This window comes from Diabrotica virgifera, chromosome 7 (genome assembly GCF_917563875.1).
Source record: "Diabrotica virgifera virgifera chromosome 7, PGI_DIABVI_V3a".
Taxonomy (NCBI): Eukaryota; Metazoa; Arthropoda; class Insecta; order Coleoptera; family Chrysomelidae; genus Diabrotica; species Diabrotica virgifera.
Window position 1 is genome coordinate 243,990,630 of NC_065449.1, and position 27,113 is coordinate 244,017,742.

The 27,113-nt window shown below is 31.4% G+C and overlaps 1 protein-coding gene and 1 long non-coding RNA gene across 5 annotated transcripts in view; both read left to right on the forward strand.

Moving 5' to 3' along the window:
- LOC114329367 (protein slit-like) overlaps positions 1 to 24,617 on the forward strand; it is a 188,898-nt gene extending 164,281 nt beyond the window's left edge. For 3 of the 4 annotated variants that reach the window (XM_028278458.2, XM_028278440.2, XM_028278448.2), the window contains exon 2: positions 16,564 to 24,617. In XM_028278458.2, the coding sequence (XP_028134259.1) occupies positions 16,569 to 18,359 (1,791 nt within the window). In that variant the 5' untranslated portion in view covers positions 16,564 to 16,568 and the 3' untranslated portion in view covers positions 18,360 to 24,617. Of the gene's footprint in view, positions 1 to 11,160; positions 11,210 to 16,563 lie in introns of those variants that run through there. The other variant, XM_050656447.1, reaches the window with a different exon arrangement.
- Positions 660 to 27,113, forward strand: LOC126888317 (uncharacterized). The gene is made up of 2 exons (XR_007699507.1): positions 660 to 698; positions 25,778 to 27,113. It is a non-coding gene; the product is annotated as an uncharacterized LOC126888317 (long non-coding RNA).

A 27,113-nucleotide genomic window follows, 5' to 3' on the forward strand; every position in this document is an offset into this window, starting at 1 on the left:
TTTGGCTCTTAGCACTTTTTCTAAAATTCAGTTTTTATCGAGATATTTTGAATATTTGTCAAATCCACCACATATTTGTATATGGTTAAGTACGATTATGGAGACTTGGTAATAATATGAAAATTTATGTATGATTTACATTTTTAGGTATATTTTGAACCGTATTAAAAAAAGAAGCGATATCTCGATAAAAGTTGCCTTCTCGAAAAAATACAAAGAGGCAAAAAAGTTTTTAAAACATTTTGTTTAACTAATGGTATCGCAGTAATAGTTTAATTGGAACGTACACAAACATTTGGGGGGTTTAAAGGAGCAAAACCCCCATAAAATTTTTATGTAAACATATTAAAAAAGAAGCCGCAACTCGATAAAAACTGCCTTACCGAAAAAATACTAAGAGCCAAAAAAGTTTTAAAAATATTGAATTTAACTAATGGTACCACAATAGTAATTTAATTGGAACGTACAGAAAAGTTTGGGGGGTTTAAGGGAACAAAACCCCCATAAATTTTTTATGGGGAGCACAAACTTCACTATAATTTTTCTTTAAGATGCTACTGCCATAAGAATGCCACATATCTATTTTCAATAAAAAATCTTTAATAGTTTTCGATATATTCGAAAAAATCGATTTTCATTTTGTAACTTCAAAGGGCTATAACTTTTTTTATGTGCATATTTGTACTAAGGTAAGTTAGGTTCATTCGAACTATTTTTAGTCCCAGAATATGCGATTTTATTTATGACCTGTATTTTGGTTACACCCTGTATATTATGAAGGTATGTGTATCGTAGTTAAAATTTCTTATCCAATAGATCCTCTTCTTTGTATTTGAGCGTCAGTTGATCAAACGTTAATAGCATAGTTACCGCTTTTGACTCCCGATGAAACTATCCTCCTTTTTTTGGCATTCGTACCCTGGATGGACCTTTGCCTGTCTGACTATGTCCTTCCATTCCGATCTCTCTTTTACCTTTCAATTGGCATTCGTATAGTCGGTTGCATTAGTTTTCTGATGAATGCGTCAATAGCTAAGTTGAACAACATGGTTGATACTGCCTCTCCCTGTCTCACTTTCATATTGATATCAAATAGGGGAGTCCGTTCTCAATCTACTCTAATTGCGGCTTTTTAAATCTGCAATATCTATACGGTCCTAACGGTAAATAGCATTACCAACGCCCTTTCAATTTCAATCAAGAGAAGCTTTCTTAAAAATGAGGAAAGGACCCCGCAGAAACCTTATGGGAAATGGCTCTCTGTCAAATGCTCTAAAACTTTGGGTTATGGTAGTCCTTGACGTGTAGAACAAAAGACTCAATGGGCGTATAGCTCCAAATAATCATGGTTTTAAGATATAAGCCTCTGAAGTTATAGGTACCTACAGTGAGGACGTTTGAGTTGGAATAAATTCATTACATCATACTAGTGACGTCATCCATCTGGGCGTGATGACACAATCGATGATTTTTTTAAATAAGAATAGGCGTCGTGTGATAGCTCATTTGAAAGGATATTCAATTCTATATTTAATAATATAACATTAACATAATTATTTATACAGGGTGCCCAAAAAATTTTTTGAATTAAATTAATTGAGACAAAAAGAAGAATGTATATAATTTATTTAATTCGAAATACGTTTATGTTTACTTGATATATAAGTATTGTTTTTCGCTTAAATTCAATGTTAAAGCTGCCACCCACCTGCCTCTTAGCAGTTTGAACATTTAATTTAAGCGAAAAGCACTGTTATTTTTTCAAATAACCATTTTTTCTGTTTTCTGACAGCAGTAAAATGTATTTTGAATTAAATAAATTATATACATTCTTCTTTTTGTCTCAATTAATTTAATTAAAAAAAAAAAGAATGTGTGTGTACTTTGTACGCACGTAAGAAGTTATACTTCTATTAGGAGTCGAAAAGAATGTGCCTTACAGAGTAGACGTGGTTTTGCGGTGCTGCGATTAAGTATTGGAATATGTGGTAAACGTGCACGTATAATTTTGAAAATTTGTCTGTAAGTGGAAGTTATGACCACGGACGTAAATACATAGATACATAGAAATATTTTTAGCTGATTTTTAGCTGATTTGCAGTAAGTTTTTATAAAGTTTGTTTTGTTAAAATGGGTAGAGATGGTAATAGAAGTCAAAGTGGTAAGGGAGAGGATGAATTGCACTCAGTAGTTAAAGACCTTGTTGTTAAATTGTGCACAGCAGATGAGTTTATCCTCAAGCTTACCGAAACTATAACTGGGATTATCGAAGAGAAATATAACGAAAAAATTGCCAAACTTGAAGAAGAAAATCAAAGTATTGTTAGAAGACTTCAGCAGCAGGAAGAGACAATCAAATCTCTTGTTAATCACCAAAAGAAACAGGAACAAATGGGGAGAAGCACCAACCTTAGAATTTATGGAGTTCCTGAACCATCGGGTCCTGAAAATTTGTCTAAAACTATGCTTGCTATATTTACAACTACAATGCATCTGGAATTAGATGAAAGAAGTATAGAGTTCTGCTATCGACTGAACAAGAAAGAAACCCACAAAAGTAGACCAGTTTTGGTGAAATTTTCCTCAAATTATTATAAAAATGTTGTTTACAAAAATAAAAGGTCACTGAAGTCTACAAATATAATAATTCGAGAGGATTTAACGAGAGAGCAGCTAAATATTGTAACGGAGGCAGTGAAAAAAATTAATGGTTCAGGTGTGGTTTGGACAAATTATGGTCAAGTTTACGTCAAACTGAATGGTCAACAAAATGGTAGAAGAATCAGCTCAATGGAGGATGTCGCTAAACTACTTACTTAGTATATAATGTATTATTATTATTCTCTATTTAATGGCTTTTGAAATTAACAGATAGAATCATGATGTTTGTTATTTTTATCTTTTACGAGCATAACAATGTTAAGGATTATATTTGCAGCATTTGACCAATTGAGTTGTTCCCGTTACTAGATTTTTATCTAGGTGGAACAAAAACTACAAGAACTACAATTTTTTGTTTAAGTTAGATATCGTTTGTTTTGGTATTGTTTTAATTTCGAACTCGAGCATTTAAATTGTTTAAAATAAAACAAAATGTTTAAAGTAGGTTGCTGTAATGCAAGATCATTAGTACCTTCATTGCAAAATATTAAACAAATAGTTTCGGATAATTCTTTAGATATTCTTTTAATATGTGAAACATGGTTGAAATATAGTATTGTTGATGACCAATTAAATTTTAATAATTATAAATTATACCGGGCGGATAGAAATTGCAGAGGTAAAGGAATATGTATATATGTTGGAGATGGATTGCGTTGTGAACCACTTATAAGTAGGCAGGATTATATCTGGGAACAGTTATGGATTAAAATTACGGTTCATAAAAAAACATTTGGAATAGGTGTAATATATAGACCTCATGAAAAAAATTTAAATTATTTTCTGGATGAGTTTGAAAATAGTCTAATTGATATTGGACCAACTGTAGATGAAATAATTTGTATGGGTGATTTTAATTTAGACTTGTTTGACTATGACAATAGTAGTGTTAAGAATTTTTATTCAATTTTAGAATCACTGAATTATTGTCAATTGATAGACGTTCCTACTAGAGTCACTGCTACATCTGCAACACTTCTAGATTATGTAATAGTACAAAAAGGAGCTGCAGTGGAGGGGGGTGTCATACATCATAACATCTCAGATCACTCTATTGTTTATTGTAAGGTAAATGTAGGTGGTACATCGCAACAATCTAAAATGTGTACATATAGAAGCTTTAAAAATTTTAATCAAGAATCCTTTCAGGCTGATTTGTTTAATACTTCATTTTTCAGAATATATGACCAGGAAAATATTGACGCAAAAATATCGTACTTAGTTAATTGCTTAAATAATTTATTTGATAGACATATTCCCATAGTTACCTCTAGAGTCACTAAAGCCAGAGCACCATGGATGACATATGTCATCAAAATTATGATGAACGAGAGGGACAAAGCTTTAAGCAAATTTAAAAGGACTAGATTACAGAGACATTTAGATTTTTATAGACAAATGCGTAACTTTACTAATCGGGCTATTGAGAGAGAAAAAAAGCATACTTTATACATCAATTCAATAATAATTCATCAAAAGAAATGTGGAAGACACTAAAGTTGAATAAATTTCTTCCCGATAAAAATAAAAATATTCCAGAGGATTTAAAAAAGCCTAACGATCTAAATAATTTTTTTATAAAATCTGTTCCTAATAAAAAACCACCCCAACATCTTTTAAATTTTTATAATAATAATAGATTACTCAATGAAAACTTTAAATTTAAGGAAATTAATGACTTGTTTGTTTTTAAGACCATATCAGATATAAAAACGAATGCGAGAGGGTGTGATGGTATAAATATTAAATTAATTAAACTTTGTTGTCCTCATATCGTACCTTACATTACACATATTATAAATTATTGTTTAACAGAGAATGTCTGTCCGGCGATGTGGAAGAGGGCAGTTGTGAGGGTATTGCCGAAGAAACAAAATCCAAAAGAAATGAAAGACTTGCGAGGTATCAGTATTTTACCTACTTTATCCAAAGTATTGGAAAGAGCTATGGAAATTCAAATAAAGGAATATATACAAAAATTTTCTCTTTTACCTGATGTTCAATCTGGATTTCGCAAAGGCTTTAGTTGCACAACTGCACTTTTGCATATTGTCGATGACATACTTACGGCTATAGATGACAGAAAATGTACTATATTGATTTTATTAGATTTTAGCAGAGCTTTTGACACTATTAACCATGAATTAATGATAAGCATTTTAAAGTATTTAGGATTTTCCTATGATGCGTTGTTACTTATAATAAGCTATTTGGAAGGGCGACAACAGCATGTTAATATAGAAGGTCAAAATTCAAACTCTTTGAATATTAATTCAGGAGTTCCACAAGGCTCAATATTGGGTCCTTTATTATTTTCTCTATATACTTCTAATCTTCTCTCTAAGCTTCAGTCATGCCAAGCTCATTTATATGCTGATGACACTCAGCTCTACTACAGTTTCCCAATCGAAAATTTAAAAAACGCTAATGATCTGATTAATGCCGATTTAAAAAGATTTGTAGAAGCTGCTTTAAACCATTGCCTATGCATCAATTCCAGTAAATCAAACATATTAATATTTGGGCCAAAAAATCAAAGGGAATTAGTTTTACCATCAATCCAAATCCAAATTCAGGATTCAATTCTTGATGTTGTTGATGTGGCAAAGAATTTGGGTGTATTAATGGATTCAGAGTTAAGATTCGAAAAACATATAAATAAATTGATACAGCGTGCCTACGCTTCAATTAAGATTATATACGGTAATCGACATTTTCTACCATTTAATGTTAAGAAAGTTTTGTGTGAATCTCTTGTACTTTCAAATTTTAATTATGCTGACGCTCTTTACGGTCCTAATTTAGCCACTCACTACAAGAATAAAATTCAAAAAGTTCAAAATTCCTGTCTAAGACTCATATTTGGCATTCGCAGAAGACAAAGAGTTTCACATAAAATTAAGGAAATTGAGTGGCTGAATATGGAAAATAGAAGGGTACATCATACAGTCTGTCTTTATCATAAAATAATTCTAACAAAAAAACCGTCTTATCTTCATCGTAAAATCACGTATCGAACGGACATACACAACTTAAATATTAGATATAAAGGTTTGCTGGCAATACCGAAATTTAAAACAGAGATATTTAGAAGGTCTTTTAGGTATCAGGTATGTCATTTGTATAATTCATTACCATCAACAATAAAAGTATTAAACATTGGGCAGTTTAAATCCAAATCTAGAGACTATTTGTTTATTTCTCAATCATAATTTTGGTTCTGGACGAACATAAGGCTCGAGCTCGAATAAATTGGTAAATGAAACGAAATTATTGTTGTTTTTATAATGGCACTATATAGATAAGTTTTTTTTTTCTTTTTCGGGTTAAGTGGAAGAACATTTTCTGTAAATGGCGACATTTCAGAAAATGAACTTCGCCCTTTATTTCTGAAAATGATATATTATGTTTTATATAAAAATGTACATTTCTATATTGAAGAAATAATAAAGACGATATTATTATTATTATTATTATTATTATTATAATATAATTTCAACGAAATAAATATACCTACTTAACAGTTACAATACAAAAAATTAACAATAATTACCAAAAATGAACCAAAACTTAACAATGCCAAATATTAAAAAAAAAAGAAAAAAGTATGAATCGTCCGGGATTTGAACCCGCAATTTCGCGATTTTTTGATCTCTGGTCCAATGCTCTACCAACAAGGCCATCAAGCCGCATGCTACTTACCTTTCAGATATACATAATTATACATCACGGTGACAAGTGAAATATAAAAATAGATGTTTTGTTATTTTACGCCCAAGGAAGACAAATCCAAAGACACAAAATTATAATAAAAAACCTTTTAAACCACCTTTTTCAAATTGCGCAAGTTGTATTATTAATATTAATGTTAATAAATGAAATATAAATATTTTGACGTTTCACAATTTGACAATTCACTTTTAACTGCAGTGCCTTAAAAATTTTGAAGCACTAGTGCCTTAAAGTAGCATTTTTAACGCTCCTATGGAGTCCTAAAAATTGCATGTTAACACGTTTGTAGAATTAAGTTATTATAAAAAAACACATTCTTAAGTATGCTAGGTTTATTGCAGTTTCGACATTTCTATTTGAATACAATAAATTGAAATATACAGGGTGTCCCGAAAAGAATGGTCATAAATTATACCACACATTCTGGGGTCAAAAATAGTTCGATTGAACCTAACTTACCTTAGTACAAATGTGCTCACAAAAAAAGTTACAGCCCTTTGAAGTTACAAAATGAAAATCGATTTTTTTCAATATATCGAAAACTATTAGAGATTTTTTATTGAAAATGGACATGTATAATTCTTATGTCAGGAACATCTTAAAACAAAATTATAGTGAAATTTGTCCACCCTATAAAAAATTTATGGGGATTTTGTTCCCTTAAACCCCCCCAAACTTTTGTGTACGTTCCAATTAATTCATTATTGTGGTACCATTAGTTAAACACGACGTTTTTAAAACTTTTTTGCCTCTTAGTATTTTTTCGATAAGCCAGTTTTTATTGAGATGCGGCTTCTTTTTCAATATATTTACGTAAAAATTTTATGGGGGTTTTTTTCCTTTAAACCCCCCTAATGTTTGTGTACGTTCCAATTAAACTATTATTGTGGTACCATTAGTTAAACACAGTGTTTTTAAAACTTTTGTCTCTTAGTCTTTTGTTCATAAGTCACCTTTTATCGAGATGTAGCTTCTTTTTCAAAATATACCTAAAAATGTAAATTATAAATAAATTTTCAGATTATTAACAGGTATCTATAACCGTACTTAACCATATACAAATATGTGGTGGATTCGACAAATATTCAAAATATCTCGATAAACAGTGGCTTATCGAAAAAGTACTAAGAGGCAAAAAAGTTTTAAAAATAATGTGTTTAACTAATAGTGCCACAATAATAATTTAATTGGAACGTACACAAAAGTTTGGGGGGGTTTAAGGGAACAAAATCCCCATAAAATTTGTATGGGGTGCACAAATTTTACTTAATTTTTTTTTTAAGATATTGCTGTCGTAAAAATGCCACATGTCAATTTTCAATAAAAAATCTCTGAGAGTTTTCGATATATGAAAAAAAATCGATTTTCATTTTGTAACTTCAAAGGGCTGTAACTTTTTTTGTGTGCACTATTGTATATAGGTAAGTGAGGTTCAATCAACCTATTTTTGACCCCAGAATCTGTGGTATAATTTATGACCAATCTTTTCGGGACACCCTGTATAATACTTACAATAAATAATATTAATTGCATTAAAAACTTAGGCACCATAATTTAATAGATGTCTTATAATTTAATAGGTGTCTAAATCAATGAGGGTGTGTAGTGTAATAGTGTATTTCAAAGGCTAACCGATAGGGTGGATCGATTATCGCAATATTTTTAAAAAATTTACACATTGATTTGGAATACCCACCAAAAGTTTCCTTTAGTAACGACAATAAAAAAGTGTTATTACAACTTTTTGATAAAATTACATCTTCTGCCCTCTACCGGCCTTTGAAAAATGAAAAAAAAATGTTGGAGTAATAATCACAAAATAAAAATAAATTGACAAATTTAATTGGAATACCCACCAAAATTTACTTTTAGTAACGACAATAAGAAAGTATTATCACGACTTTTGGATAAAATTACATCTTCTGTCCACTACAGGCTTTTGAAAAACGAAAAAAAAAACAATTTTCTTGGCGGCTCTGGTTTGTTTAGTATATTGGTCCCATCTTCGGGGTTCGGGGTGCTGCGACTTTGGACTTTCAAGAAACAAACTGAGAAGAGCAAGAGATCAATGAAGAAAATGTTTTATGCAAAACTCCCCCGAAACTTTGAAGGTCATATATTTTGACGGAAGGAAAAATAAAACCTTCGTTATCGAAAATATTGAAGGCAAGCCCCACAGAAGAACCGCACTCGAAGAGAACGTTTTATTAGTTCAAGAGCCAGGCTCCATATTTTTAGGACACGCAGTACCCTTTTCTGGATCGGCTCTAAGCATTTGTCAAAGTATTGTGAACTTTTTAGAGAGTTATAGGTATAATCTAGAAGAACTAGTGGTAGTAGGATATGACGGACCTGTGGTAAATACGGGAAGAAAAAATGGTATAATTTCTTAAATAGAGTTAAAGTTAGGCCGCCCTTTACAAAGATTTATCTGTCAGCTTCATGCTAATGAATTGCCTTTACGGCATCTTTTCCAAAAGCTTAACGGTCAAACTCAAAGTCCAAGAGCTTTTGCAGGAACTATAGGAAATCAAATAGTGCGTTGCGAAAATATGCCGGTTGGAAACAGTGATATTATTGACTGTGAGTTACCAGAAGTAGATTTAATCGACTTTAGTGCCGATCAGAAATATTTGTTTCAAAGTGTCGCAATTTCTACAGGGGAATGTTTTGTGGATTTATTAAACCAAAGCCCTGGAAAGTCTTTCTCGATGGCTAACGTTGGCGAATCGCAATATACGTCTGTATGTTAGCACTGAAAATCCAACATCAGAATTAAAGGAACTGACCAAATTTATTGTCACGGTTTATGCTCCTTTATGGTTTCAGAATTTCAGATCAAATGCAATCCATCATGTGTGAATGGTGCAAAGCATGTTTTACAAACAATTAAGCGTAGTCGATACTTAGAGCAAAATTTGAAAAGTTTTATAGACCCTTTAATTCAAAGAAATGCCTATTTTTACATCTGGAAAATCTTCTGCTATGCATGCTGCATGACACTCGCCCGCATATAAGAGAGCTTGCACTTCGTCGCATTCCCAATGCAAAAACTAAGGCCAATAATGATTCATCTAACATCCGACCTTTTATTATTCCACAAATTAATTTTGAAGCAGATGACTATATTGATCTTATTGATTGACAAAACAATAAAATAACTTGCCCTCCATTGCTTCAAGGTTTGAAAGTAGAGGATTTGAAAAATATTATTTCCGGATCTCCTGAGAAAATTATTGACATCGCTACATTTCCCTGTCACACCCAATCTGTAGAGAGAATCGTGAAGCTCGTAACTGAAGCATCTTCATCGGTTATTGGATCACAAAAAAGAGACAATTTTATCAAGGCAAAAATTGATTCGCGCAGAGATATGCCAAAATTTGAGTTCAAAAAAGACTACAAACAATAGATAATCAAAATTAAGGGGAAGGGTAGGGAGTGGGTAGAAGAATAAATATGACATATTTAAAAAATATTTCAATTGGATATCATTTTTATAATAATAACATGTACTTATTACTGAACTTTTCAATTAAAATCATAAGTTCGTATTTTTTTTTATTTTTTCAACCCCCGGTAGAGGGCAGAAGATGAAATTTTTTTGAAAAATCGCAAATAAAGATTAAGTTTGTAATACCAATTTGCAACTTTTGCGCACTATTCCAAAACAGTTATCGAAACTTTGATTTTTCGATCCACTCTACTAACCGACTTCAGCACTCTGGTGCCGTATTCTAGGAGCATTTGTAAATATGCATACGGGGCAGAGACTTGGGTTCTTCGCGCAGGCGAGCGCCAAAAAATTGAAGCCTTTGAGATATGGTGCTGAAGAAGAATGCTGCGCATACCATGGACAGCTCATAGGACAAAAGTTTCCATTATAAACCAATTTGAGATTAAAAAAAGGCTATCCACAATATGTCTGCAACGAATTCTTCGGTCACGTGGTTCGCAGAGGTGACGACAGTTTGGAGAGATTCATTGTTTCTGGAAACGTTCCGGGGAACAGATCAAAAGGACGGTCACCAAATAGATGGTCCGACCAAATTAAGAATTCAGTTGGAAATCATTCTGCGAAGCTCTTAGAGCAGCTGAAGAGAGACCAATGGAAAAGAAATTGTTAGGAATATTGGATCAAATCACGATATTGGATCAATATTGGAGTTGGTACTAAAAGAAGAAGAAGAATGTCATTTAGATAATATGTCTAAAATATATACATATTCTACTAATAATTCACCCTCAGAAAATTTGCCTCTACTAAAAAATAAGAAGCAATTCTTAACACACACTGAGATTACAATAACCAATAATTAATAAAAATTATCAGATTATGCAGTTTCGCTGCATCAACACAATTACATAAAATTATATTTTTTCTCAAGGATAATTGAGAAAAATATTATTTAGTTAGTGTGCATTAAATATAGGTCATTAAGAAATACGTGTGCACTTTCAAGCGTAATTATTAAGGATTAAAATTTATAATGTACTTAATCTGGATATTACCATGAGCAACTGGTTTTAATGCGTCAGAAAATGAGATTATTTAGAAAAAAATACATTTTTATAATTTTTTTTGTTTAAATCTTCCAATTGATCAAATCTCAGTGGACTGACTTATAGAACTAGGTTTGGAAGAAGTAGGTATGAAACTGTTTATATTATTTTGATAAACGCAGTATACTTATAATAAAGTAAATAAACAAATGGCCAACGGCAGACGACACAGTGTTAAAAGACAAAAGAACCAAATGGGGAAAACTGATTTTTTATATCATGGAAGACAATTGGCATACACTCAACGAAAAAGGTACGTAATATTAATAAAAATGTTAATTCAGATAACAAAAGCAATACCTACTTAAAATTTGTCCAATTCTTGGTTTTATTGGAACAACAAAGCGATGTTCATGAATTCATTATTTTCGTTAGTTGATCCAATGTATTACGTTTATTGAATGGATGAACATCCATTTATTAATATTACGAACACTTCACTGAGCCAACGAACACTATTCATTGTAACAACAACGTTGTTAATTGACCGACGAAGACTATTCTCCTAAGATATTACGTTAATTTCTACAATTATTTCTGTTTATTCTTACAATTAATTCCGATCATTCCCACAATAAATACGGTTATTCTTACAAGCAATTCTACTCATCCTTACAATCAGTTTCGTCCATTCCTACGATGAACGTATTTTATAGTGATAATTACTGAATGCATTAGCTCAATGTATGATATTAATTGATTAATAATAATTTTGCAAATCCCCTTTTTTGTCCTAAACCTAATTTACTTTACACTGTGTGATTTCTAATATGATTTCACTTATACAGTGCGCTGGAAAAAGTGTTGCCCCCTTATTAAATTATTTATTTTTAGCACATAAGCAAAACGCTCGGAAGCAAAATATATTGTAACATCAATGTTTCGAACTTTACGCGATCCCTCTTCAGGTCACAGCGACAACTTTGGTTTTTTTTTAGATGGGAAGTACATCATGTGACAGCTCATTTAAAAGCGTTTGAAATAGTGATTCCAAAAATAATGTATAACACTCTAATCCTTTTGGAGAGCGCAGGTGCAAAATTTCGATCGAATTCTTTTTAAACGCATTCATTCTTTTTGGAATCCTGAGAAAACTAATAAGTATTTTTGAAAAATTTAAACGCAGAATAAAAGCCTACAGTTATTACCGAGGGCTGAAAGTCCCTTAGAATAAACAAAAAGTTCCTTTTGAATGGAAATATCCAACGAAATGGGTTAGCAAGAAAACTTTTTACAAAAATAAAAAGTACCTACCTAGTTTATCATCTTTTAATTTGTCTGGAGGTTTAAAAGACTTGGTGTCCATAACATAGTAATAAAGTACCTTTGAAAATGGTTATTCATTTTTTTTAAAAAGTGCCTATTTATTACTGACACACTCTATAATGCTGGGGCCACAGTAACGTTTAATACCGTTAATTAACGAATTATTTGCATTACAGAGATAGCAAATAATGCGTTAATTAACGGCATTAGACGTTGCTGTGACCCCAGCATAAACTAGACATCATTTAAATTAGTATAGCAAATTTTGGAGCAAATTCTATTTAAATGCATTAATTTTTTCGAATTCTGAGAAAACTAATAAATATTTTTAAACAATTTGAACGCAACATTAAAGATTACATTAGTACTGAGAACCGAAAGTCCGTTAGAATAAACAAAAAGTTTCCTTTAAATGAAATATTTAAAATTAAAAATCACGCTAAATTTTCTCTTTTTTTTCACCCCTGTACCTTATTAAAATAAAACAATCCACTACTCTGTGGTTGATTTATTTCGTTACAAGATGACAAGAAATCAGACACCATTGTTATAATATGTACAATTAGTAGGTAGGTTAGGAGAATCAGCTATTTTAAAACCTTTCAGTTTATTTATTTATTTGTACTATTATCCAAAATATCTCCTTTGAAACAGTCTATCCTGTTTAAACTAAAAAAATTCACAATAAAACTCCACGTTAGCCCTGATAAAACAATAAGAGAACAAAATACAAGATAAAATGGCCTGAACTAACGTCAAACAGGTACCTAAAAATTACACTGTGTGGACATGGCGCGCGCTGGAGTATACGACTAGCGACGTCAGAAGCGTTTTCTTGAAATTTAAAATAATGCGAGATTTCTAATGAAGTTTTTTCATAGGCAGGCTTTTTAATTTTCTAAATATTTCAGACAATTATTCCTAGGGTGTTTCTTAATCGTTTTACATGTTTAAAATGACTATTAAATTTTTTGTGAACATTTACTCTTCCCGTTCTACTTTCCATTCTTGTTTGTTCCAAGTTTAAAGATTTTTGTACCTTTATTAACTAACAAAAATATACACAATATAGAGTAGTACTAAAAAAATATAATTTACCTCTTCTTAATTTATTGTTCTTAGTTTTATGACATTTCAAAAATGACTTTCTGATGTCTGTATTTTTATTATTTTGACTTCCTTTGGTATCTAGTGTATGGTCACCTGAACTCGTTTAAATTAAAATCGTTGATAAGAATGGAATTTGCCGCTATTTCAAATTGTTTAGTTACTGTTTGTGATTAACTTTCGAACAATTTTAATCGTGTTTTTTATGGGTTCCAATAATAATGACACATTTTATACAAACGCGACAAATAAACAACGTTATTTAACTGCGTCCATACACAATAATTCTTTTATAGGTATTTTTACCTAGTTAATTGGTAATAATAAAAATATCGTTTGTATAGCATTTTTTACATCCAAGAATGCAGAAGGCCTTATACATGGAAAGCACACGGTAATACCGCTGAGAAAATAACAAGAAACCAAACTGATTTTCTTATATTATCGGACCATAATCTATTATTAGATATTACTAGTTGCAAATATCAACATACGACTCAAAATAATTCAAAAGAAAGTGAGGCCCGAAATAGATATAAAACTACTGGAAGAAAACCACATTCATCATTCATTCTCTCCATACAATTCTATCTTGGGTCATATCAATATTAATTCCCTTTACCAACATGTCCTGCCTAATCGTCTCCCCCACGTCTTCTTTGGTCTTCCTCTCCTACTCCTTCCAGGAATCTGCACTTCAGCAATTCTTCGTATTGGGTGATTAGTGTCTCGACGTTGAACATGACCAAACCATCTCAACCTATGCTCTCTCATTGTGGCATCAATTGGTACCACACCTAGACTTCCCCTAATATACCCATTTTTAAGTTTATCCTTTTTTGTCACTCCACTTATCCATCTAAGCATTCTCACTTGCGCCACATGCATACGTTGTTTTTCTTTCTTTTTCACTGCCCAAAATTCAGTTCCGTACATCATAGCCGGTCTTATGGCTGTTTTATAGAATTTTTCCTTCAACTTCATTGGGATTTTCCTGTCACACAGCACACCACTCGCTTCCTTCCACTTCATCCATCCAGCCCTAATTCTACTGCATGCATCTCCATCTATTTCTCCATTACTCTGTAATACCGATCCCAGGTACTTAAAACTATTGCTTTTTACAATCAGTTCACCATCCAAAGATACCATTTTATTTGTAGTAACTCCATCTTTAAATGAGCATTCCAAATAATCTGTCTTTGTCCTACTAAGTTTTAAACCTTTTTCCTCGAGAGCTTGTCTCTACTGTTCCAGTTTTTGTTCTAAGTCTCATTCACTATTTCCTACTAACACATCATCAGCATACGTTAAGCACCATGGAATGTTACCCTGTAGTTTCGTTGTTATCTGGTCCACAACTAATGAGAATAAATACGGACTAAGCACCGAGCCCTGGTGCAATTCTACTTTCACATGAAATTTATCAGTCTCTCCCACACCTGTCCTAACACTAGTCGTTACTCCCTCATACATATCCCTCACAATCTGTACATATTCACCAGGGATTCCTTTCTTATTGAGTGCCCAACACAGAATCTCTCGAGGAACTCTATCATATGCTTTATCAAGATCAATGGATACCATATGAGCGTTTGTTTCTTTATTCGTGTATTTTTCTATCAACTGCCTTATAATGAAAATTGCACCTGTTCTTGATCTGCCCGTGGAATATTTATAATCAATGGCCCTGCATAAAGCCAAATTGATTCTCGGATATTTCGGTCTCTTCACGTATCCGTCTATTAATTACTCTTTCCCATATTTTCATGGTGTGGCTAAGCAGTTTTATAGCCCTGTAGTTTGTACATTGTTGTATATCTCCCTTGTTTTTGTAGAGAGGTACTAGTATACTGAAAATTAGGAAAATTAAAATACTACAACGTAGGGATGGCGGTTTCTGACAAAACATCGGTTTTCGGTTATACCGGTTTTTTTTTGCTTACGGTTTAACCTGGCGGTTTTAACCGGTAAAAAAACCGGTTACATTTACAATACACTTTAGTTTGCGATACTCCATTCGACTCGATATCAATATGATCAAGATTAGTACTATCGAAAGAACATGTATTACTTTTAACACGTTTGTATATTTGTAGAATAGGTACATTTTAACTCATTTAATACTTCCTGTACGAGTGTATCGTTTTGAAAACGTAGCGAAATTCTTGGAGATTCGTATTCGTAACCAGTAATTCGATATTCATAGTCAGAACATTATATTTTGGTAATCAAAAAAAGTCATTCACCCACTTTCAATGTCAAGAGTTAAGTATGAAAAATAGGTGATGTTTACGTCTAATTCAACCAGACCACTTCTTATGTAAATATTATGATTACAAATACCTTTTCAAGGAAATATTATAATATAACTTAATAATTGTTTCTGACTGATGTGAGATTGCACTTTAAATTTGCTTCTGTATTTTATAAACTAAATTAAAATTTGAATTGTGGTTTTGTTTGGAATAATTAGGTACTTGAGAATAATAATTATGATTGGGATCCAAAATAATACCTAACCTAATCTTAATCACCGTAAAAACCTAATAACCGGTTTTTACTTTAAAAAGAAAAAACCGGTTATAACCGGGACAAAAAAACAACCGGTAAAACCGGTTATTGCGAAGTAAAAAAACCGGTTTTAGGTTTAAACCGGTAGGTTTTTCCCATCCCTACTACAACGCAAATATGACAATTTCCATAATATGCACAAAACGATTATAGAATTACAAAACACCAGAAAACAACGTCCTGCCAAATCCGTTTTATTCCACAACACCGTCTCCACAGGAACATGTTCTTTCTTTTTACGCATTTTATAAATAGTGTAATGTCCAGATTGTCAAACTTACAATCCTCAGAAATATCTTTTTTCTTATCGTGTTGTCTAGGTTTATATTGTGCGGTCTCTGCTTCACTGTTGACACTTTTTCTGTTTTTCTAAACTGACTTGGGTTTTGTCTCACTAATACACAATGCATCACACATACGTTTATGTACGGATTACTGTTATTTCTGAAAAGGTGTTAACTATTTCTACAGTTATATTAAAATTAGAAATAAAAATTAATACAATAAACTGTACCCTTATAAGTAGATGCGCACATGGAATGGCGACTTAAGAGTGATTTGTTATTATGTCTTTCTCAATACTAAATAAAGTTTGATAGTAGTATTCTCAAGACTTGGGTCCAACATCAAAAATGTATTAATCTTAATGTTTTGTTACAGGAAAAATGAGACTGCTATTGGTGATGTCACTTATCTCAACATTAGATGCTCTCCATTGCGACAAAGAGTTTAATTTCATCGACTCAGTCTACGAGAAAGGCTATGACATCATTTGCCAAGGACTGACAAACAACTACACAACGCTCCTAAGTGACATCCACATCAATTACGAAATAAGTCTAACCATGGAAAACTGTTCTTTGACAGGAGTCACTTCAGATCTCTTCAAAAACGTGGTCAACATAAAACGCTTGAGTATATCGAACTCAACCTTCTCGTTCCCTCCAACTGAACACATTTTTGAGCATGTCAACCAGTTGGAGGAACTGGTGGTGATCAACACTAGGTTCAAGCCTGGTGCAACCTCTATGGCAGATTTACCAAACTTAACTAAGTTAACATTAAGACAAAATAGTTTAAATAGTTTAGAAAAGAACTCTTTCAAGAAGCTGGAAAAGCTACAAAGCCTACAAGTCACACAGAATAACCTAGTAGATATAAGCAACTTATTTTTATGTGCTAACAAATATTTAAAATCGTTAAATTTTTCCAACAACAGCATAGAGCACATGGGTGAAGTTTTCTTCTGCGAAGATCAAGTAACTGAGCCAGTGTTTTCGGTCAACAGTGCTAAACGATCTGTAGGAGCTAGCTTCACTTATTATAGACCAAGTATCACATTCACAGATCTCTATGAGATCGACTTCAGTCACAACAATATTGAATACTTAAGCAATTCATTTGCCTTTTTGAAATCCTTAAAGGTGATAAAGCTGCAAGGGAATAAAATAACCAAATTGAATAGCTCGCATTTTTCTTTCTTGGATTATTTAGAGGAGCTGAAGATTAGCGACAACAATATAAACAGTGTAGAGGACGATTTGTTTATTGGGAAGATTTATTTAGAAAAGCTTGATTTGTCCAATAATAAACTGAGTCAGCTCAATTTGCAGTATTTGAACTGTGTTAAATCCTTAAATTTAGGAAGCAACGAATTTGATGTCAAGTATCTTTTAAGCATAAACACCACAAACGTATTAAAAACTTTGAAGTTATATAACAACAATATAAGAGACATACCTCCTAACACCTTCACTTATTACGCTTACTTAAAACACTTGGATTTGAGTAACAACCATATTAAACTAGTGGAGCTTTCATTCCATGGACTAACAAATTTAACTCATCTAGAAATTAGGAACAACAGTATTGCAGGTCTTCCAAAAAACGTTTTTAAAACCTTGAAGAACCTGAAAATTTTAGACATGTCCCAAAACGAACTAAGTGTCATCCACAACAATGATATTTTTGTAGATCAGAAAAATTTAGAGGTTCTAAATCTTTCACGAAACTCTCTAACGGAGCTGAGCTACCCGGTTTTTAAAAACTTAAAGAATCTCAACACTCTTGACGTAACCCACAATAAATTACATGTTATAGAATACGACAAACTTATGACTAGTTTACCATCCCTGATTTTGTTAGATATCAAGTTCAATGACTTATCCTGTGCTCTGTTGTCCAAATTAGTAGACTATTTGAAGTTTAAAAATGTGTCGTATACTCTACAGAAGAACGAGATAACTGATAAGATGAATATTGGAGGAATATTCTGTAGAGACGAAGAGGCAGGTGCTTTGATGCGTCCAAAGGACACTCACGTTATGTTTAACATTTCTTTGGCCCTGGTTATTATTCTCCTTGTGGTTGTTTTGGGAATTATAGCTTTCAAGGTCCATATTTATTTGAAACGAAGGAACTATATGGCTGATGAGTTTGAATTAGTGGAGGACTGACGAAGGTAAAACAATAGTAAGTGAAAAAAAGAGGGATTCATAGAGAATGTAGGTAGTCAGTCTATTTCTCTCATATACCTTTTCTCATAGTCTTGACTATCCTTTGGTACCAGGTTTCTCTTCGGCGCATTCTTTTACTTCTTTTTGATGTGCCTATCCGTGACGAATGTTGTTGATCATCATGGCTATCTGCGGCAGAGCTACAAGACTGTGCAGAGATTGTTTTGAACCACTTTCTGAGGTTCTTTAACCAGGATGTTTTTCTTCTTCGATCTCCCTTTCCAAATATTTTTCCTTGCAGAATGTCTTGTATGAGGGCATATTTGGATTTATTGCATAATGTGCCCAAAGTATTGTAACTTTCGAGATTTGATGGTGGTCAGTAACTCCAGGTTCTTCTTAATCCTTTTGAGGACCTGATCATTTGTGACCCGGACAGTCCATAGGATCTTCAGTATTATTACACCACGAAAAAGGACAAATAAGATGTAGATCCGCAGCTTCTTACTTTTATACCAAGAGAGAAGTTTAGGCTATTGAAAAAGACCCCAATCCGCTTCAATGTGGTGTGGTGTGTTGGTTGTCATCTCTGTATCTCTTCATTCTCCATTAATGTGAGTGCTTAGTTCTGCTTATATATTATCGAAGTATGCTGCTTTAAGAAGTATAAGAAGCATAGGGAGTTGCAGAATACCGCGGCTGTGCAACCTGAGAGAATGGTACGGATGTACATCAAATAAACTGTTCAGGACAGTCGTCTCTAAGGTCAAAATAGCTATGATGATTGCCGACATCCGTCGCGGAGATTGGACTTGAAGAAGAAGATGCTGTTTTACTAAAAGTTAGCTGTGTTATGGCAGAATGAACTTCCTGCTCCAATATTCTTGATCCATCATTTACCTCCTCTTTTAGCTTGAAGGTGCTATCTATTATGTCTTTAAAGAGTTTCTTTGGCGGTTCTTTCCCCGTTCTTATTTTACTTTGTTTGGCCAAGATGATGTTTGTCTTGTCTTTATACAAAAAAAGGAAGAATACACTACTGGAACGTGATCCGTCTCCAAGTATATTCCCGGATAAGTCTTGATAGATGTAAGTCTGGATTCTGAGTCTTTTACAAATTTTTCTGGTAGGTCTCCTCTCTCGTTTCTGTAAGTCCATGTCCTCCGATATACTGTGTCTTATCGACATGCTTGGCATTAAAATCGTGCAGTTTTCTGTCTGATTCTGTTGATTATTTATAAAACTCAATTTTTTCTTCAGCATAGGATACAGCAAGGGAGGAAAGCAACTCGTATTTTAAATGGTCTACTATGGTCTAACAAGGTGAATCTAGACACACAATTAACAATCTACAGAACAATAATTGTGGAACCTATTATAACTTATGGAGCAGAGTGTTGTCAACTCACAGGAAAGGAAAGAAAAAATATAGAAATAGCGGAGATGGATTACTTACGTAGAGCATGCAGGGTATCTAGATTAGAACACGTACCAAATTATGAAATAAGACGACCGACGGACAAAGAGTGTATATTCCACGGTTGACCATATAGAAACAAAGAAATTGCTATGGTATGGTCATGTTATGAGGATGTCAGAGGAAAGATGGCCAAAAAGAGCATTAAATTACACACCCATAAATAGAAGAAGAAGAGGAAGGCCTACAGAAACATGGAAGGAAGGCATAGAACAGTCTATGGCAGATAGGGCTATTGAAGAAAACGAATGGGCGAATAGAAAAGGATGGCGAGCGAAATGTAACGTGTGATCCAAAATTATTGTCACCATAGGTGGCTCTGAACGACAGAGATAGCCATACAGTGCATGTCTATTATTAATTCAGATATACTTTCTAGTTTACGTCAACTTTGACAGATACTTGTCAGTGTACGTACGTCAACTTAAAAAACACTATAATTGAACATAAAAAGTAGCAGAGGAAGCAAACTTTTAACTTTATACGAATTAAAAGGTCTTGAGATTGGGTATCTTTTCAACATGTTTTCAATCTTTATTCTTTGTTTGGAAAAGTGATCATAACAACACTGAATATAGCCGCAGTTGGCCGTGACGTCACACTCCGGCGGTGTTTCAGATTAAAACAAGACATACGTAATTTTTTGAACGGGTAGCTTTGATCCCAATAATTGTGGACCGCTCGTTAGGATGCGGAAGAGCCTGTAGGAACCCCACTTCTTAAATATAATTTCTTCTTCAATATCTACATATGGCTGTGAAACATGGATGCTAATTCAACCGGAAAATAAGAGAATACAAGCTGTTAAGCGGATATGAAAAGCAAGCTTTAGGTTTGCCTGAAGCCTTGTTGGGCCTACAATTAATTTGGAATCTCAATAGAATAAAACTTCGTAACTTCTTGTGTCAGTTTTTCTCCAAAATTTTCTCTTGCTAATAAACCAAATCATCATAATTCTGTTTGCGTTTTTCTCTATGCGGGGTCTCTCCAAGATCTTTTTTGGTTTTTGTTACCTATACCTTCTAGGAACACTAAACAGGTTTCGTCTGTAACTGCAGTCAACCGTATCAAGGTAATGCGTCTGTGGAACTAGCTTCCTAATACTCCAGGGTAATAAGCTAGAAATAGACCATGTTCGGGGCACTCAAAGATCCAGGTAGCTGACTACTTTTTTAGTTATTGTATACCTATAGGATGAAAACCTTCCTGTTTCCTGCCTACACCGAGAGAAAAAAATTCTTGACATAAAGAAACTTTATTAATATTTAAGAAAGATCGACTTGGCATATTGCCTAAGAAATATATCTTTGTATGTAAGATATAATTTTCTAAAATATTTCAAATAAATTCTACTATAGCCAAAGAAATATATCTTAAACATGATTGAACTATCACTTTCTGGCAAGCTTCAAACCCATTTATCAGAAAGAAATTACACTTGATGTTAATTAATTTTATTAGTCATAAAAATATATTTTCTACACATTAGAAAACTATGCTTTCTGAGCAATAATATTTCTTAGTAAGGAATATTATTATTTTACTATTAATAATTAATTTATTTAATGTTAAGAAATATATTTCGCAGAGATAAACGTATATTTAGAGTTAAGTTAATATTTCTTTAAAATAAAGTGATATTACATACCGCGAAATAAATCATTGTGTTAAGGTAAAATCATTATTTATTAATAAAACAAGATATAAAACGTTATTATTACATACAAATATTTTCTCCACTCTTAAACCACTGGCTTCTACACAACAATAAAAGGATGGAGAGGCAAATCCAACTTCCTCAAATTTTCCTTCTTTTGTTAATAGCACTTTGTATATATCAGCAATTCACTAAAACAAAATCGTTATGTAGAAAGAGTAAACTTACTTTAATAATTTTTTTTTATAAAGATATAGATATTTATTTTGACAAATTTAGGAAATACAAAAAAAAAACAAATACACGGCCCCACGTAAGAACTATTAATACTAATAATAATCAATCATATTTAGTTCAAACATGGCATTATTTAACCTATACATCGTTGTTTATTTTTTTCTTTTTGTTAATGAAATATTAATTAATTATCTGTATAATATTAAGTCACACAATAAACATTGTTTAGCTAAAACAAGAGGGAAAATACAACCAATGTAAAACATTGAAGCAGACATAATAATATGTAATTTTCTTAATTTTTATAATCTAAAAGAGACAGCATACCTAATCATTAAGAAATTTTATTACGGGAAAGTATTATTAGTTTACATCTAAGTCATTTAATACATATTAACTAATTCACGGTTTTCGGCAATAACATTTCTTAACCATAAACATATATTTCTTTTAGACGAACTGATTTCTTTATCTCAAATAAATTAACAGAAAAAATCCTCAGCGTTGCACCCGCCATGTTTGATATAGAGTTATATTGTAAATTTTTATAGAAGACGATACATTAAAGAAACCTATTATAGTTGATACATAAGTATACACATTTTTAAAAAGGTACTTACATGTATATGAAGTTCTGGAAGGTCCCGCAGTTGGTTAATAACTCCTTTCTTAATATTGTTCTGAAGCTATATATTATATCATTCTGTCCCAGCTTTAAATTGTGGCATATTTCCCAGTTAGAATAATAAGCTCCTTTATTTCAGAGTCGTCCATCATTATACCTAAAAAGCATATAAAGATACTATTATATTTCTTTTTTAACCATTCGGATACGCAACAATATTATTATTACATCTTAAATTACTCAATTTACTTTTATTTAATACCTATATATGTACGTACCTTCAAAATATCCGTTAATTTTTAAAGTACACCAATAAATCCAACATACATCTATATGAACATGAACATATCACGCCATCTTGACAAACACTGACGACTAAATCATAAATAGTTAATCTGCGCAATTCTTTTGTGGAAGAAAATCTCTTTTCAAGTAACATTTCGGCATTAATGACAAAGTTTTTATTTTATAACCACAGTTACTACAGAGGGTATCTCTGAAGAATTATTTCTTGTGGTTTAAAATATTTATTTCATTGCAAGAAAATTTCTTGTTCACAAATATAAATATGCATTAACTTAACATTATATTTCTTATACTGCAAAATATTTGTAGTTTTCAATTTAAGAAATAAAAACTTTAGGATAAGAAAATTAAATGTAACCATTAATGCATTTCTTAGTATTGAAGAAATTATCTGTAAGAAATTATTGAGTTGTGTTTAAAAAACTCGTTTCTTTATAATGTGAACCGGTATGTTTAAGTTAATAGGATATGTTAACTTTTAAGAAATATTGCTCAAAGAAATCGGTGTTTTAGGAGAAAAGAAATTGTTCTCTCGGTGTATAGAGTTCGCGTCCTTTTTTAATTTTTAACAATTTATTGCAAAATTCTAGATTTTTTCGATTTTTTGCACCCCATTCAAAAGCTAAACAGTTGACATAAAACTACAAAATTTAATTTTTTGAACATTGAAAAACCTTCAAAATTCCGACTTTTGAAAGTTAAAAAATTAATATGTTACTACGCCAACGGCAAAATAAGTGAAAATCGTTATTTGTTAATAACTTTTACTAAAACTACTTTAGAACTTTAGTGTTTCATCCAAAGTTGTGTATTGGGGTACTTAACAAACCCTCAAAATTTGAGACCGATCCATTAATTAGTTTAAAAGTTATTCTATTTGTTTATCCCAGAGACCTTTATTTTGCAATAACATAAGACAGAAACTAATGAAGATAAGGCAATTCTGCGTATGTCAAATGAAAGTAGAAAAGTGATACTATCAAAATGTACTAAAAAAAGATAAACTATCTAATATAGTCAATAATAGTAATGCCAAATTTTTGAAATTTTGTAGTTTATAAACATTTAGAACAACTTTAAAAATATTGTCCGTAGAAAAAATCATTGTACATATTCGAAAAGTTAGTATTTTACACGAATTTTTAAAAATGTTGTTCAGTTGGTAATAAGTGGTAAGTGAAGGGGGAGCTGGGAACCGACAAATGCACGAATTCATCAACTAAAAAAGGCAACTTAAAACTACTATCATTTTCTATATCTCGGGATCTACTGAATATATTTTGATCTTTCTTTTTTTTAATTTGTATGTAATTTTTCTGTACATTACAAATAGGCAATTTGTCTAGACATTTATTAATTATTAAACAGTCTAATTTGTTTAAACCAATTTTGATTAAATATTTTTTTCCCAAAAGTCCATGATTTTAATTATATTATCGTAATTAATCATAGAAAAAGTTAAGGTATAGGTACTTTAATAAATAAATTATCTTCAATATCTAATTATCTAATGAAAATCATTTATGTCTTAAACTGTACTTTAACTTTTTCTATGATCATTAATGATACTATGATTAAAAAAATATATTTTTGTAAAAAATATATTTTTTCAAGAATTGTTTAAACAAATTAGACTGTTTATTAATTAATAAATTTTTAAACAAATTGCATATTTGTAATGTACGTAGAAATTACATCAAATTTTAAAAGAAAGGTCAAAATCCATTGAGTTTTTCCGGAGATACAGAAAATTATATTCGTTTGAAATTACTTTTTCGGTATTTGAACTCGGTGGATTTGTAGGTTCACCCTAGTAATCGTTTGAACTATATTTTTGAAAAATCTTAGAGGCTGCTGTGACGGTACAATGTTTGTGCAAATTTTTAAAGGAAAAATACAAATCCCATTCTTTAAAATGGCATTAATGGGATTCCTTAATTATTATAAACAAATTAACTGTGAATAAAAAAACATATAGCTAACTTTGTCCCAAATGAACCCAGGCTAAATTTTTTATTTGAAAATTCTTGTTAAAATACTATCTTTTCGAATATACAGGGTGTAACAAAAATACAGGTCATAAATTTAATCACATATTCTGGGACCAAAAATAGTTCGGTTGCACCTAACTTACCTTAGTACAAATGTACACATAAAAAAGTTACAAATTTTTGAAGTTACAAAATGAAAATCGATTTTTTCCAATATATCGAAAACTATTAGAGATCTTTTATTGAAAATAGACATGTGGCATTCTTATAGTAGTAGTATCTTAAGAAAAAATTATAGTAAAATTTGGACAACCCATAAAAATTTTATGGGGGTTTTGTTCCTTTAAACCCCCCCAAACTTTTGTGTACGTTCCAATTTAATTATTATTGTAGCACCATTAGTTAAACACAATCTTTTAAAAACGTTTTTGCCTCTCAGTACTTTTTCGAAAAGTCAGTTTTTATCGAGATATTTTGAATATTTGTCAAATCCACCACATATTTGTATATGGCTAAGTACGATTATGGAGACTTGGTAATAATATGAAAATTTATTTATGATTTACATTTTTAGGTATATTTTGAACCATATTAAAAAAGAAGTAATATCTCGATTAAAAGTGCCTTCTCGAAAAAATACAAAGAGGCAAAAAAGTTTTAAAAACACTGTGTTTAACTAATGGTACCGCAGTTAAAGTTAAATTGGAACATACACAAACATTTGGGGGTTTTAAAGAAACAAAACCCCCATAAAATTTTTATGTAAACATATTAAAAAAGAAGCCGCAACTCGATAAAAACTGCCTTATCGAAAAAATACTAAGAGGTAAAAAAGTTTTATGAATATTGACTTTAACTAATGGTACCACAATAATAATTTAATTGGAACGTACACAAAAGTTTGGGGGGGTTTGAGGGAACAAAACCCCCATAAAATTTTTATGGGGTGCACAAATTTCACTATAATTCTTTTTTACGATGTTCCTGCCATAAGAATGCCACATGTCCATTTTCAATAAAAAATCTCTAATAGTTTTCGATATATTCGAAAAAATCGATTTTCATTTTGTAACTTAAAAGAGCTGTAACTTTTTTTATGTGCATATTTGTACTAAGGTAAATTAGGTTTATTCGAACTATTTTTGGTCTCAGAATATGTGATTTCATTTATGACCTGTATTTTCGTTACACCCTGTATAAAAAGATTGTTTCCACGGACATTTTTAAAATTATTCTAAATGTTTATAAACTACAAAATTTCTAAAATTTGGCATTGGGATTTTTGACTATATTAATTATATTTTTATCTTTTTTTAATATATTTTGATACTATCACTCTTCTACTTTCATTTGTCATACTCAGAATTGCCCTATCTTCATTATTTTCTGTCTTATCTTATTGAAAAGTAAAGATCTCTGGGATAAACAAATAAAATAATTCTTAAACTAATTAATGGATCGGTCTCAAATTTTGAAGGTATATTAAGTACGCCAATAGCCAACTTTGGGTGAAACACTAAAGTTCTAAGGTAGTTTTAGTAAAAGTTATTAACAAATAACGATTTTCACTTATTTTGCAGTTTGCGTAGCAACAAATTAACTTTCTAACTTTAAAAAATCGGCATGTTGAAGGTTTTTCAATGTTCTAAAAAACTGAATTTTGTAATTTCATGTCAACTATTTAGCTTTTGAATGGAGTGCAAAAATCGAAAGAATTGCGATTTTTGCACTAAATTGTTATTAACTAAAAAACGGACGCGAACTCTAGGCAGGAAACAGATAGGTTTTCTTCCTGTATGTCTACAATAACTGAAAAAGTAGTCAGCTACCTGGATCTTTAAATGTTCCGAGAAAATCCTTATTACTCTGGACTATAACGCTGACTGATAATTAGAAAGTCTATTACACATTAATAACGGAATTTTGTAAGAAAGTTAATTAATATCCAGGAAAATAAAACTTATTTAAAGTATCTTTTATTATTACAATAGTTTTAGTTTACTGGACTTATGTAGATAAAAAAATAGTTTCTTAATAATATTAAATACACATTTTGTATTTAACTAAACTGTTTCAGAGCTAAATTAGTGCACGCACTGACGATAGACGAAGAGGTAAACATTGGTGTAGTTAATTTTATGTTAGGTACTGTTAGGTATATGTAAATTATATGTTCTGTGATAATATATTATTATTATTAAATTAACTGTATTACATAATTATGTAAATTAACTGTATATTCATATTTTAATTTTTTAAAAACTTTCAAATTGATTTTTAGTAAATTTCCGAGCATTTTTCTGATATTTTTCTCCAGTAGCCCATTCCACAATCAAAGTTATACTGTTTTTGATTTATATTTGAAATATGTTAAAATTTGTATTTAATGTAGAAACCTAATCGAATAGAATACGCATCATTGTTATAAAATCAATACAATAAATAATACTAAAATCAATAA